The sequence below is a fragment of the Patella vulgata genome, chromosome 8 (genome assembly GCF_932274485.2).
Source record: "Patella vulgata chromosome 8, xgPatVulg1.2, whole genome shotgun sequence".
NCBI lineage: Eukaryota > Metazoa > Mollusca > Gastropoda > Patellidae > Patella > Patella vulgata.
In genome coordinates this window covers 15,541,278-15,553,981 of record NC_065886.2, presented here as the reverse complement: position 1 = coordinate 15,553,981, position 12,704 = coordinate 15,541,278, and the positions used below count along the sequence as shown (strand labels likewise).

The following is a 12,704-nucleotide window of genomic DNA, read 5'->3' as shown; positions in this document are numbered from 1 at the left end:
TCCTTACTGGTCATCCATACAGAAAGTTGGCCTAGTTGTCCGTCAATATAGGAATATGTCGTTGCTCAATTTAAGAAGTACTTTTTTTTTTATTATATACGCGATACACCAGTGAAAATATGTTATGAGAATGTTTTATAACTGTAATGTTGCAAGTCATTGGGGTCATATTGTTGGTTTTGAGAAATATAAAATAACATATATTAGACCTACCATGAATCCCAAAGGGCATTCAAATTCATAATATGTTATGACAGAATTATCGTCCATGTAATCATGCCATTATATTGTTTAAGAATAAAGTCATAGCAAGGGTGAAAATACAGGACAGCTGAAACCAAAACAACATTCCGAACGATTTATGCTAGGTTCCCATTGTCGTGCGATGCGTTACGACAGGGCTGTATGTAGAATTTTAAAAGTGGGGGTGCAGCAGAGTGGTGGGGCGCCAAAATAATGCCCAAGTCACCCATTGGAATGTGGGCGCCCTTAAAAAAGACCGACTGATCAGTGCCTTAAGAGCATCACTGTGTGATCATAATCAAGTGTATTATTTTATGGTTGAAAGGTTATCAAATTTCTCGGGGCGCCATATTTTTCTGGGGGTGCAATGGACCCCCTGCACCCCCGCTAGATACGGCCCTGCGTTACGATAGGATTGTCCCTATTTAGTCCACGATCTGGCACGTGCAGATACGTTCGGATACGTTTCGATACGATCAACACGACTGCTACAACTGACCTCAATATATGACATATACATGTAAGACATGATAGGATCACCACAGTTATTCCACGATTAAAACCACTTTCAATCGCAGCACGAATCGTGATAGTGGTCCAAATCTATCATAACTGGTTAAAGGAGCTAATTCTCTAACTCAATATTTTCCATAATATTCGAAATTAAAAACACAAATTTGAATTCAATATTGGTTCATTTCAATCTTAATTGATGTTGTTATGTTGTGAAAATGTGGGATCCTATTATCCAATATTTAAGACACCATAAACATTTTAAAATCCGCACACGAGTCGTGTACCCTACCGTTTCGGGCGCAAAAGAAGTGGACAAAGAAAAACATATCCTAAATTACTATGAGACAGCAGTAAATAGTAATGGCTGATTCACAAATGATAAAATAATAATAAAAAAGCGTGAAGAATGGGCTAATTTGGCGTAAACGATTGTCATTCAGTTTGGACTGTTCGCGTATTTCACCAAACATATATGATTAGAAATTACTCCGGCTGGGATAATGAAGACGGGCATACGCCATACATGTGCAATGCGGGAAATTTTGCCCGGACAGTGGCTCTACGACCTACTCTTATATCGCATTCCAACTGCCAAGGGAGCTTTTACCTGCATGCCAATGTGTATACTTGGTTTTTGGTCCCATCCGAACAAATACACATTGTCCCTTGCCAGGCCCTCGGCCCTACATCCACTGACGCACTGACATGGAGGAACCTCGTCGGAAAATCACGATGAACATTCTCGGTCAACGCAGGAATCGAACACGGGGCCTTCAGGTTAGCGAGCCAACGTCTTATTCACTGACATCCCAAACATAATTAGGCTGCCTGTCTACAGCTAGCTCCGCCTGAGAAAAGGCCCTAAGCTAATTAACCGACATTTTAATTCCTAAATCGACGATTTTAGTCGAAAACACTGAGTATGCTTTTAGAAATTTTTAGAAGTATTTATTTCACTTCTATTTCATATTGAATGAAATTAAATATGGTTATTTAGCCGTTGTGTGTATTATGGAAGATGTCAAACTGATCAGAGCGGAATCACGAAATAGTCCACTAATTATTCAATATGGCGGCGCCCATGAAAGATAATTTCACAGAAGCGGTTTTGTTTGCGAAGACAAATTTAGGAGTATCTAACCTTTTTTTGAAAGATAAACAGATTGAAACTGTAAAGACGGTTTACAATGGTAAAGACTGCATTGCAATATTACTCACTAGCACATATTATATATCGCTTTTACCGGAGTGGCAGAAGTCGACGTTTTCGCTAACTTGACATTTGTTTACATAAACCATGTGCTTCGGGTGTACAAAGCAGTAGGCCAGTCGATAAGTCCCGCCCCAAAATGATCACGTGAGAGCTTTAAATGGACGGCATTTAGGACAGTGATGTTATTCTCGAAGTATGGATCGCTGCGTGCAGTATGATTCACTGAGTGACCGTGCCCCCCCCCCCTGCCAATGAATAAAGGCGTATGGGAGGCATTTTGCCAGAACAGCGCGGTGTCCTCCCACTCTTCATCGAATTCTAACTCTCAAGTTACTTGTAACCAGGCGTTGTTCCAAAGACGCTGTTCCTTCGTCCTGTTCCACTGACAACGGGAGACTACACGGGAAATTCCCCGAGGATATTTCTCAGCGAACACCGGACATTTGCTCTGTGTACTATTTATACGACTTGTACAGTATGACGCAGTTGTGTGCACATTTATATGGGACGGAGAAATAGAAGTGCCTGAAAAAATTTTAGTTGGTGCAATTCCGGCCTGCGAGTAAAGCAACAAGAAAGTAGTATGTGACTTTGGAACCGAAATCCCACTCTGAATTCCAGGCTTGGTGGGAAACGGAGCAGAAACGAAATGGTTGAGCCTGTCACCAGGATATTTATGGCCGCAAACGCGTGTTCCTGCCATTTCAGCCCGTAAATACAGCAACTGGTCAAATATTAGCCGATGAGAACTTCAATCAACCAGTTTTACGACTTCTACTCGTGGCCCTTTAAAGGGAGACGGTGGAATTTGATGTAGATCCCACATATGTACATGATTTATTGCTTTTTCACATTAAAGACATTAAAAAGGTGTATTTGTACAAGTAATATATTGTATTTATTCTCACGTTATGTACACCAATCAATATTTATTTATGATGTTAAAATCTACACGTGGGGTTATCTGATAAAAAGAAAAAGTTCAAATCTAATTGTTTTGGACTGAGTTTTACTATGAGCCAAGACGACCGGCGCACTTATTTCGAATTCCAACTTTTGATGATTCTTTTACAGGCACGCCAACGTGTTCACGGCACAATTGTTTTTTGTTTCACCCTAACGACTTGACACTTCCTGAACTTTCTCGACCATCGGGAACGAACACGAGACCCTTGGTTTTAGCGTGTCAACGTGGTTGGGTTACTCAGAAATTTTCAACAAGACACATCTTTATATAATCCTTCGGTGGTATTTAGCGATTGAGCACGTTCTTGAAAACGATGATCATTTAAGATGAATACTTGTTGAAACGTCGTGCTATGTGTATAAACCAGTGATTGTTTTCCATAGAAATTGTGTTGTGCTTTATTTTTTTAGATATCTTTAAATTTTGATAGAAGAGTAAACGACACGACTCATGATACAATATTTGTAACACTTACTTATGTGGACCTATATAGAATTATTTCTCTATTTATGATTTATTGATTCATAATCCTAATAAAATATAATCTACATCCGTGTGTGCATTAACAAAGACTAGGATGACCCGTGCACTCTACAGAAAGTTGGTCTCGACACGGCTAAATGTGCACGCTTCAGTTGCGTGTCTCGAACTGATTTCTGACTACCCCGCACTCTCTTTGAGTCGATAAATAGCCATGCACGTGCAATTCTCTACAAATATATCAACTATTACAGCCGTAAAAAATCTATTGTTGACGATTTTGAATAGCAGTAAAATTTAGCTTCTTGGTTATTACAGCAGCTTTAGAAATTACGTTTGTTTTATTTTTTAAATTGCTTTATCATTAACTGTACCGTTAAGAGCGGCATCTTTTGGTTTAGTACAAATAATATCTCTGAAACACTCGGGTTAGACAGGAACGTGATACTAGCAGTAGTTTCATTTTACTTTTACAAGTTTCTTAAAACAATTGTTGAGTTGTCTAAAGTGCTTATTTCTAAATTCAATTTCTTGTTCTAGCTTATGTTTCGTAAAAAAGTAGTCTTGATTATCCCGACCTGTCAATCAGACGTAGAATGATCGATAGACTGGTTAAGCGAGACTAATTTCAAAACAAGGGCACGTAACCTATCTTTTACTCAAAAGTGACTGGATGTTATGGACGACACTTGGAACCAGTTTTCAGTCTATTATTTCTACATGATTAATGGTCATAGCTTATTAAGTACAACATAATCGTTTATTTAGTGACTATAATTGTGTGAAACTGATTTGAGGCTTGGTATATATATAAATATTGTGGCGTAATTGTCGAGATATTTGGAGATATTTATTTATGGTGGGTCACATAGAGCCGTCTCCAAAACACTTGAATATCCATGTTTATTGCCTCTTCATTAAACTGTATTCTATGCAGGGGCGGATCCCGGAATTTTTGCAGGAGGGGGTTTGTCTGGTCCCTGAGACAGCGTATCTTGGGGTGCAGGGGTGGGGGTGGGGTGTCTTGAAAATTTTTGAGAAATACATGGTGTCTGCTCCCTACCTTCATTTTGGCGTATATACATTAACCCTGACTGAGCCTTTCAAAGAGAGAAATCGAACACCCCGTTTGACGTCAATTTGCATTATGAATTAATATGATCACCTTGTGATTCAATTTCATTGATGCAAAAGGGGGGTGGACGAATGGTTAGCACGTGCGCGCTGTATCATAAGGTCTGTCATTGAGTCAACTGGCGTGGTTTCGATTCCCCGGTTGTACATGACAAAGGTAGGGTCGCCTGTACAACCTCGTGGGTTTTCTCCGGGTCCCCCCGTTTCCTCCCACTGCTAAAGACCCCTACGCGCAAGCGAATTATTGAAATAAAATTGAACCATGTGTTAGTCCCGAAATGACCTAGTGGACGTTAAACCCAATCTCTCTCTCATTGACGCAAAACATTATTGGGATATCACATTATGTCTATATATCAATATCTCGCGCTTTGAATGCCCATCCCCATCCTGCCATCTGACGTTAAGGATAAAGCACACCAACGTGAAAATTTATGTAGCTGAGCGGGGGGTGGGGGAGCACAATCTCCCCTCTGGGTCCGCCCCTGTATGTATTCGTGAAAAGGTTTGTATAGTGCGTATAACTTGATAATGTTTAGCACATGCATGAAGGACGCATGAATTCTTTTCATGATTTTGAATGTCACTATCACGGTGAAGTAGAGGAGACCTTTCTGCCTGCATATAATCAGGGGCGGATTGGGGCCGGGAACCTTTTACTGTCAAGGAATGTTTAACACCAGCCTCGGGAAATCGTCCGCACTCATCATATTCAGTCAGCAGACCAGCTATAATATCATCAAATTTTGCTGAGGCCTTAAAATTGAATTCTTTTTTTGAGTTACGAACCATCGGCAGACGTTTCTGGCGTATCCCCACAAACAGGGTGCAGGTGACTTAATAATTAGTAAATTTCCGGGCGACAGTGTTGAGTGAATACGATGAAATTTTCGGATGAAATTCGGAATCCTAACTCATTGCAGGATTCCGAATTCCGGCCTATACATATACTACCAGCACACCCGGCCCAGAAAGTCTATTATACCAGCCCATTCAACAAGATCATCATCGCTCCATTTCCGGTCCAATACCCCCCCATTTAATGTTCAGCAGAAAAAAGTTTTTTTTAGACGAATTATTTTGTTCATTTTTTGTCCGACCGACTCACCGGGAGTGACCGGCCCTTTATTTGCACTGGAAAACCTAGTCTAGTGATTCAAGGGAAGCAACTCTAACAATGACTCTTCTTTGAGAAGATAGACATGCTGTAGAGGGAATTTTAATTTTAGCACTTTTCAGAAAATTATTTAACAAAATAAGAGTAAAATAATCACACCAAAGATGTCATTTTCATTTGGTGGTGGTGCTCCTGCTTCTACCCAAGCGTCGCTTTTCTCTTCTACTGGCACAACGTCTACGCCGTCAACTGGGTTTGGTTTTGGATCGACAACTGGCGGAACTGCGACTGGATTTGGTACAACGCCGGCGGCATCAACCACTGGATTTGGTTTTGGTGGAACCGCCACGACAGCACCAACAGGCCTTACTGGATTTGGGACTGGAACATCAACAGGTCTCTACTTTTTATAGATCACACTAAATATAGCATTACCACATTCGTCCTCAGCGCTGTGTGACACTCAGTCAGCGTATTGACCGTGTCCTACACTCCTCGCGCACAGAGTGCCAAGAAAAAATATCCGATAAAAAACTCACAATTTGTGTCAACATATTTTAACCTATATGAATAAAAAGCCAATTAAATTACCTTTCTAGTGATACAAGTTTCGTTTTTGTTCTTTATTGATAATGCACTCAAAACACAAGTTATAAAATACCCACGCTAATATTACGTCACTGGCAGTTAGCCATTGTTTTTCCATTAGCAAATTAATTAATGTTCACGGCACGCCCGGGTTTTTGAGCGGTATCTCGCTGGGGATTCTCATAGCTCGGAAAGTTCTTCACGTACGTCATTGAAACTTTCAACGAATCATCAGGAAGAACCCTGCAAGGTTCCGCGGCATTCCCGATCAAAATGGCGGGTATAGTTTTTGAGATACAAATGTTTTAAAAGATTGAAGTCAAATTTTTCTAAAACTCAATGTTGCGGCTGGAATTTTAAAACGGTGAGAACCTTTATGAAATATCGTAGATTATAATGATATATGTGTCGTCGGTAATAAAAACTGTTTTCATTGAGGAATAAGCCGCAGAAGTTTGATTGCCAAGCTGAGTTCTTACGGCGAAAACTTCACGGGCGATTCCATTCATAGCAAAATGGTATTCCCCTATGACGAACATTGTTGACATCATGTGATTGTCTTTGTTGAGTCTGATTGGACAAACTCGCATGTCATTTCAGCTGTAGGGGGTGGAAGGCGGGTAATCCTTCCATGGATGCTATCACGCACGATATAAACAAAGCACTTGTTATTTTGACATTTATGTATGGATTTGACATGACAGTTGTCTTGGAACCGAATGACAAACATGTATGTCCCATAAATTAGTTAATTTTAGATATTAATCGAATTACTAAAACTATAATAGTATAATTATTTACCAAACATTTCATCAATAATCAAGTAGTCTAGAGATATAGGCCTATCAAATAATATTATCATTTTGATTATGAAACTCAATAAAATGGATCAATTTTAGATATTAATATAATTAGTAAATTATGTAAAACTACAATTATTTACCAATCATTTTATCAGTAATCATGTAGGTTAATTAATATTATCATTTTGATTAAAATGTACCGCAATAAAAATTGTTTAATTTTAGATATTAATATAATTAGTAAAATTATGGAAAACTATAATTATTTACCAAAATTTTTTCAATAATCTAGTAGGCCTATTAAAATTATTATTTTTATTAAAATGTGACTCAATTAGAATTAGTTAATTTTACATGTTAGATTGTCAGTTAAGATTACTGGGCCTATATAAGCTAGACTACTTGATTATTGATGAAATGTTTGGTAAATAATTATAGAATAATCTTTCATTTCATTTTCCAATTATAATATGTGAGGGAATTTAGCATTCCTATATCATATAAAACTTTTGAAACCTATTTTTCATGTATTTGTGAAAGATGCAAGCAGTTTCATGAAGGCGCATCAACTTTCGACATTCCACGTCTCATCTTTGAAATATTGAACAAAATAAACAATGTCTAAAAACAACTTCTTTATTTAATATGTTCTCTGGTGGGTATTGGACATTTGGAAACTGTAATCCCCTCTTCAATACCTTTCCAATGATATATTACAACCCATACTTTGAGCACCGAATAAATGACACCCGATTGAAGTCATGAAGTAGATCAAACTTACTTTATGGAGTGCAGAATGAAGCATTTTTAACAGCCGTGTAGTGTCATTTGATGCTGACCTCATAATTGCAGTACATTTTAATGGCGGTTTTAACCGCAATCCAAGATGGCCACCATCTCAGGGAACGCGTATGTTGCAGAGGCATTTTGACGACAGAATTGAATTTGTTGTCTATTTTTCATCTGGGTGTCAAAATTTCAACTTATTGCTTTTGATATTACCAGAGTTATTGTAGGATCTTTAAAAGACTATTTTAGCCTCAAAAAGCCCTATTTCGAGGGCGTGTTTTGCCTATAGATAAGTCTATTACTTTTTGTTAGAAAAATGTTGCCATCTGCGATGAGAAAAATGTTCATAGAAAACTTATTTATTAACCGATTTTGAGAATTTTAAAAGTTTCTTCATGTTTGAAACAGGCTGCATGCATTAAAACAGAGAAAAACACATCATCTGTTATTTGAAATTTTGATGTGGTAATGCTACTAAATACAGTACTACATGTAGTTGTGATATGGCATTGCAAATTGCAGTGCTACAGCTTAAAGGACAATATTGGTGCCAGTCATTATCATATATGTGATAGAACTGGTTAAACACGTTCCAAATATTATTTTATCACAGAGATCATTGCTACGATAGATGTGGAATCAATATTACAACAATCGGAAGTGACAAACGCAAAAGGAAAACACGAGTTATCCCCCTATATAACTGATTAAAGTGACGGGTGATAACAGGTACATGGGTGAATTTCTGCCCACTATTAATTCCTTCGAAGACCAAAAGTTGTTGTGTGAGACTGTGAAAGGATATCTGACAATTCATAAAAAAAATTGACTGTCACTAGATAAGAGAACATGAAAGAAAAATAGAAAAATCCGTGCATTACCATGTTTTTATAAGGATAGAATGAATAAACACGTGTGAATGTACAGACTGTTTCTATTTTATTCGTGTTCTCTTATCTAATGACATTTAATTACTTTTTTGAATTGTCAGATATACTCTTACAGTCTCATATAACAACTTTTGGTCTTCGAAGGAATTATTAGTGAGCAGAAATTCGCTCATGTGTCTGTTATCACTCGTCATTTCAGTCAGTTATATAGAGGGATAACTCGTGTTTTCCTTTTGCGTTTGTCATTTCCGATTGTTGAAGCATTGATTATGCCTCTATCGTAGCAATGATCTCTGTAATAAAATAGTATTTGGAACGTGTTTAACCAGTTCTGTCACATATGTGATAATGACTGGCACCAATATTGTCCTTTAAAGTAAACACTAAAAGCACTGATTCTTTGGTGGCCCATCCATGTCTTGTCATAAGGACACCAGTGATGTTGGTCAGATGGTTATTAACAGGTTATTGTTATAGCTAGGTTAAAATATCTGACAGTAATGGTACTCTGATCGCTCTTTTTAGGGATATTTCGAAAACCACAATCATTGCCTAAGTTTTAAAAATACTTGTGATGATCAAAGTTATAACACTTGATAAGTTTACACAATAAATTAAGAGGATGAGAATATCTATAATCAATCATTTAGCATTTCAACAGGTTGGGACATTGGGTGGCAAGTGGTGACCAATATACCAGTACGGTACATGTAATTCAAGTCTCATAGTCATTTCTGACATTATTTTTAATAGCACTGAATTCTGTGAAGCCACTCCCCATGAGTAACCTTAATAAAACTTCATTCTAAAGATTACACAGGGGGTGATTCAACAGGATCCAAACAAAGGACATAGACTTATAGAGTATAAAAGTTTTGTCTCTTTATTTACCTCAAGGAATCACAATGTGACAAGTTCTATTTAGATACCTGAACGATTTGACACCACTGGCTGTATGGTTCATTGCCTGGCAGCCCATTTTTCCCTCTTGTTTCTTTAATGACTGTATGTGTGTATATATATATATATATATATTATGTATTTTTTGCAGGTTTGTCGGGATTCGGAACTGCAACATCAACCACACCGTCAACAGGTAATTCACAAATCTCAAGGCAATAGCCTTTTTTTTTTCATTTTACTTTCACCATAAGTATTCTGATGAAAAATTGGCTGTACAAGTACAAGAATTTATTTACTAATGAATAAAGTAATAAACCAGACAATGTATACATTTCACAAATGTTGTACAATTATAGTGAATGTTCTACAAAACCTAATAGGACATGAAATAATGTGAACGTAGCTGATTAAAACATTATGACCCCACTCAAAATTCTACTCTAGATTTCTGCGTTGATTTTTTCAAATTGCCATCCTCTTTACTTCCTATTTCTTCAAGACAAAAACTAATTTATAAACAAAAAGTACTTACATGTAGTTCTTCTTCTCAGAAGTTTTTAATTCCAATTTCCAAATATTAAAGTTTTGAAATTTTAACAAAACATCTCACACAAGAAATAAGTGGGTTATTTATTGATTGGCCTTACTTTATTAGACATCTTCCAAATCGTAATAATATCAATTAACCATAGTTATTTGGATATTGCCAAAGATGTGCTTTTGGATTAATGATTAGTGATACAGTCTGCATTGTCCTGTGCTCTCCAAGCGCGACAACCGCATATATACATTTTAAATTTTGTTTAGGATGTTATGAATACTTTTTTCTGGAATATTTATTTTCTTCTAAAATATAGGTTTGGGTGGATTTGGTTTTGGAACACAAACAGCAACTTCGAGCGGTTTTGGAACTTCATCTGGTTTTGGAACAGGAACTTCTACTGGTTTTGGAACAGGAACTACAGGATTTGGAACGGGAACTACAGGATTTGGAACGGGAACAGGAACTACAGGATTTGGAACAGGAACTGGAACTACAGGATTTGGAACAGGAACCACATCTTTTGGAACCGGAACAACAGGATTTGGAACCGGAACAACAGGATTTGGAACAGGAACTACAGGATTTGGTACTGGAACCTCCACTGGTTTTGGAACTGGAACGTCTACAATGTTTGGGGGATTTGGAGGAGCATCAACTGGTTTAGGAGCAGGATTATTAGGAGGTAATGATGGATCAAAATAGGTAGCACAATGGTTACTAGTATAAATTCCTAAATTTTTCTGCATTCAATATGAAATACATGTCACTTATCTATTGAAAGTTAAACTTTATTAATAGTCATTATTCAAGAATTGAATTATGAGAATTGTACAAACTGGTTTATCAGTGAATATTCATTATATCAGTGTCCCATTGCTTTATGCTTTATAAAACAGTAAATGTGAAAACTATTAATTAGTGTCAACAGTTAATTTCTGATATTCAGTGTTTGTGAATAGGATTGTTAATCCATAGATGTAAAATCTGGCTTCCCTAATAAAGATTCATTTTGTACCAGTTTACTGAAATGTTTAATTCTATTGCTGTAAAGACTGTTGAAATTTGATTCCAAACAGTGGAATTTAGACAAGAGATTTACACTAATGTTCGTTTAATATGTTTTAATATGTAAATCTTTAGGTCCACAAACTCAGCAACAACAGCAGCAACAAGCGGCCACAGATTTATCTCAAATGGCAATGGCTGTGTCTTTACCCCAGATCTATGGTGATGAACGGGATGCTATTATTGCCAAGTGGAATCAACTACAAGCTTTCTGGGGTGTTGGTAAAGGTTTTTATAGTCAGGATGGAGTTGTAGAATTCAAACCAGATAATCCTTTCTGTCGATTCAAGGTATTGTATATAGTTCTCAAGATACATATTCTCTAAAACACCCAACCTCGAGGGTTTCCTCCCACTGCTAATGACCCCTACGCACAAGCGAATTATGGAAATTAAACCATTTGTTAGTCCCAAAATGACCTAGTTTGTGTCGAGTGGATGTTAAACCCCATTTCTCTCTCTCTCTCTCTAAAACAGGGAGAGTTGGATGGTTGAGTTATTTAATGTGTGCTTCTTAGACCCTAAAGTCTATTAATGAGTTGTCATGGTTTCGATTGCAAACTTGTATGTGATGTAGGGTGGTCGGCCTAATCTCCAGATCTTCTTATTTCTTTCCACTACTAATGAAAATTGTATTGTATGTTAGTCCAAAAATTACTTAATTTGTGTCTAGTGTCACTCCTAAGTCCCAAATTTACGGAAGTCAATTCTCTCAAAACATTGAAAGGCTGCACTCAAGTGAACTCAAGAATTACAGTAATCATAACAGTCACCATATAGCTGAAACATTTGATTATGTTACATTGGGACTCCCAGAACGCCGGAACGGTGACTTTGCTATTCCATCAGTTGGAAACTTTCCAGACTGACAATAATGCATTCCCTAGACGATGTTTTAATTACAGAGGTGTGGAAAAGAACAGCGATGATTTAATTATATTAATCTTTTGTTACAGGCTATAGGTTATAATGCTATCAGGGGTGTAGAAAAGAACAGCGATGGTTTAATTATATTAATCTTTTGTTACAGGCTATAGGTTATAATGCTATCAGGGGTGTAGAAAAGAACAGCGATGGTTTAATTATATTAACGTTAAAGAAGAAACATAGTGAAGTATGTAAAGTACAACAACAAGTAGTTGATATTATACATAAAATACTGGGTAGTAAACCTACACTGTCAATTTGTGTTGAAGGCAGTAAACCACTTCCTGATGACAGGTTAGTTTTATACTTTCTGGTAGGGACACAGTGACTCAGTGATTAAGGCACTGGCTCACTAATCAAGAGGTCAAGAGTTCGATCCCGGTGTTGGTCGTGAAAGTAGGTCAGGCAGACAGTTTTGCATGAAAACTAGGATCCCATGTTAACAATCCTTAAATTTGAAAATGAGAGTAGACAGACTGTAGCGCCACTGTCCAGGTAATATTTCCATCATTGCACACTGCAAGCC

General features: G+C 37.2%; 1 protein-coding gene across 1 annotated transcript; it reads left to right on the top strand.

Annotated features, from left to right (window-relative positions):
* Positions 1-4,443: 4,443 nt before the first annotated feature.
* Positions 4,444-12,288, top strand: LOC126829787 (putative per-hexamer repeat protein 5). Its single transcript, XM_050559915.2, has 5 exons — positions 4,444-6,066; positions 9,792-9,836; positions 10,501-10,869; positions 11,328-11,542; positions 12,208-12,288. Exons 1-5 carry the CDS (start codon positions 5,835-5,837, stop codon positions 12,286-12,288), a joined length of 942 nt encoding a protein of 313 aa, XP_050415872.2. The 5' UTR covers positions 4,444-5,834.
* Positions 12,289-12,704: the final 416 nt, after the last annotated feature.

Bases quoted from the DNA above. Each gene is read 5' to 3' on its own strand.
- LOC126829787 (XM_050559915.2), top strand. From the start codon at position 5,835: ATGTCATTTTCATTTGGTGGTGGTGCTCCTGCTTCTACCCAAGCGTCG. The intron at 6,067-9,791 runs GTCTCTACTTTT...TATTTTTTGCAG, and splicing joins TGGGACTGGAACATCAACAG to GTTTGTCGGGATTCGGAACT. The intron at 11,543-12,207 runs GTATTGTATATA...CTTTTGTTACAG, and splicing joins ATCCTTTCTGTCGATTCAAG to GCTATAGGTTATAATGCTAT.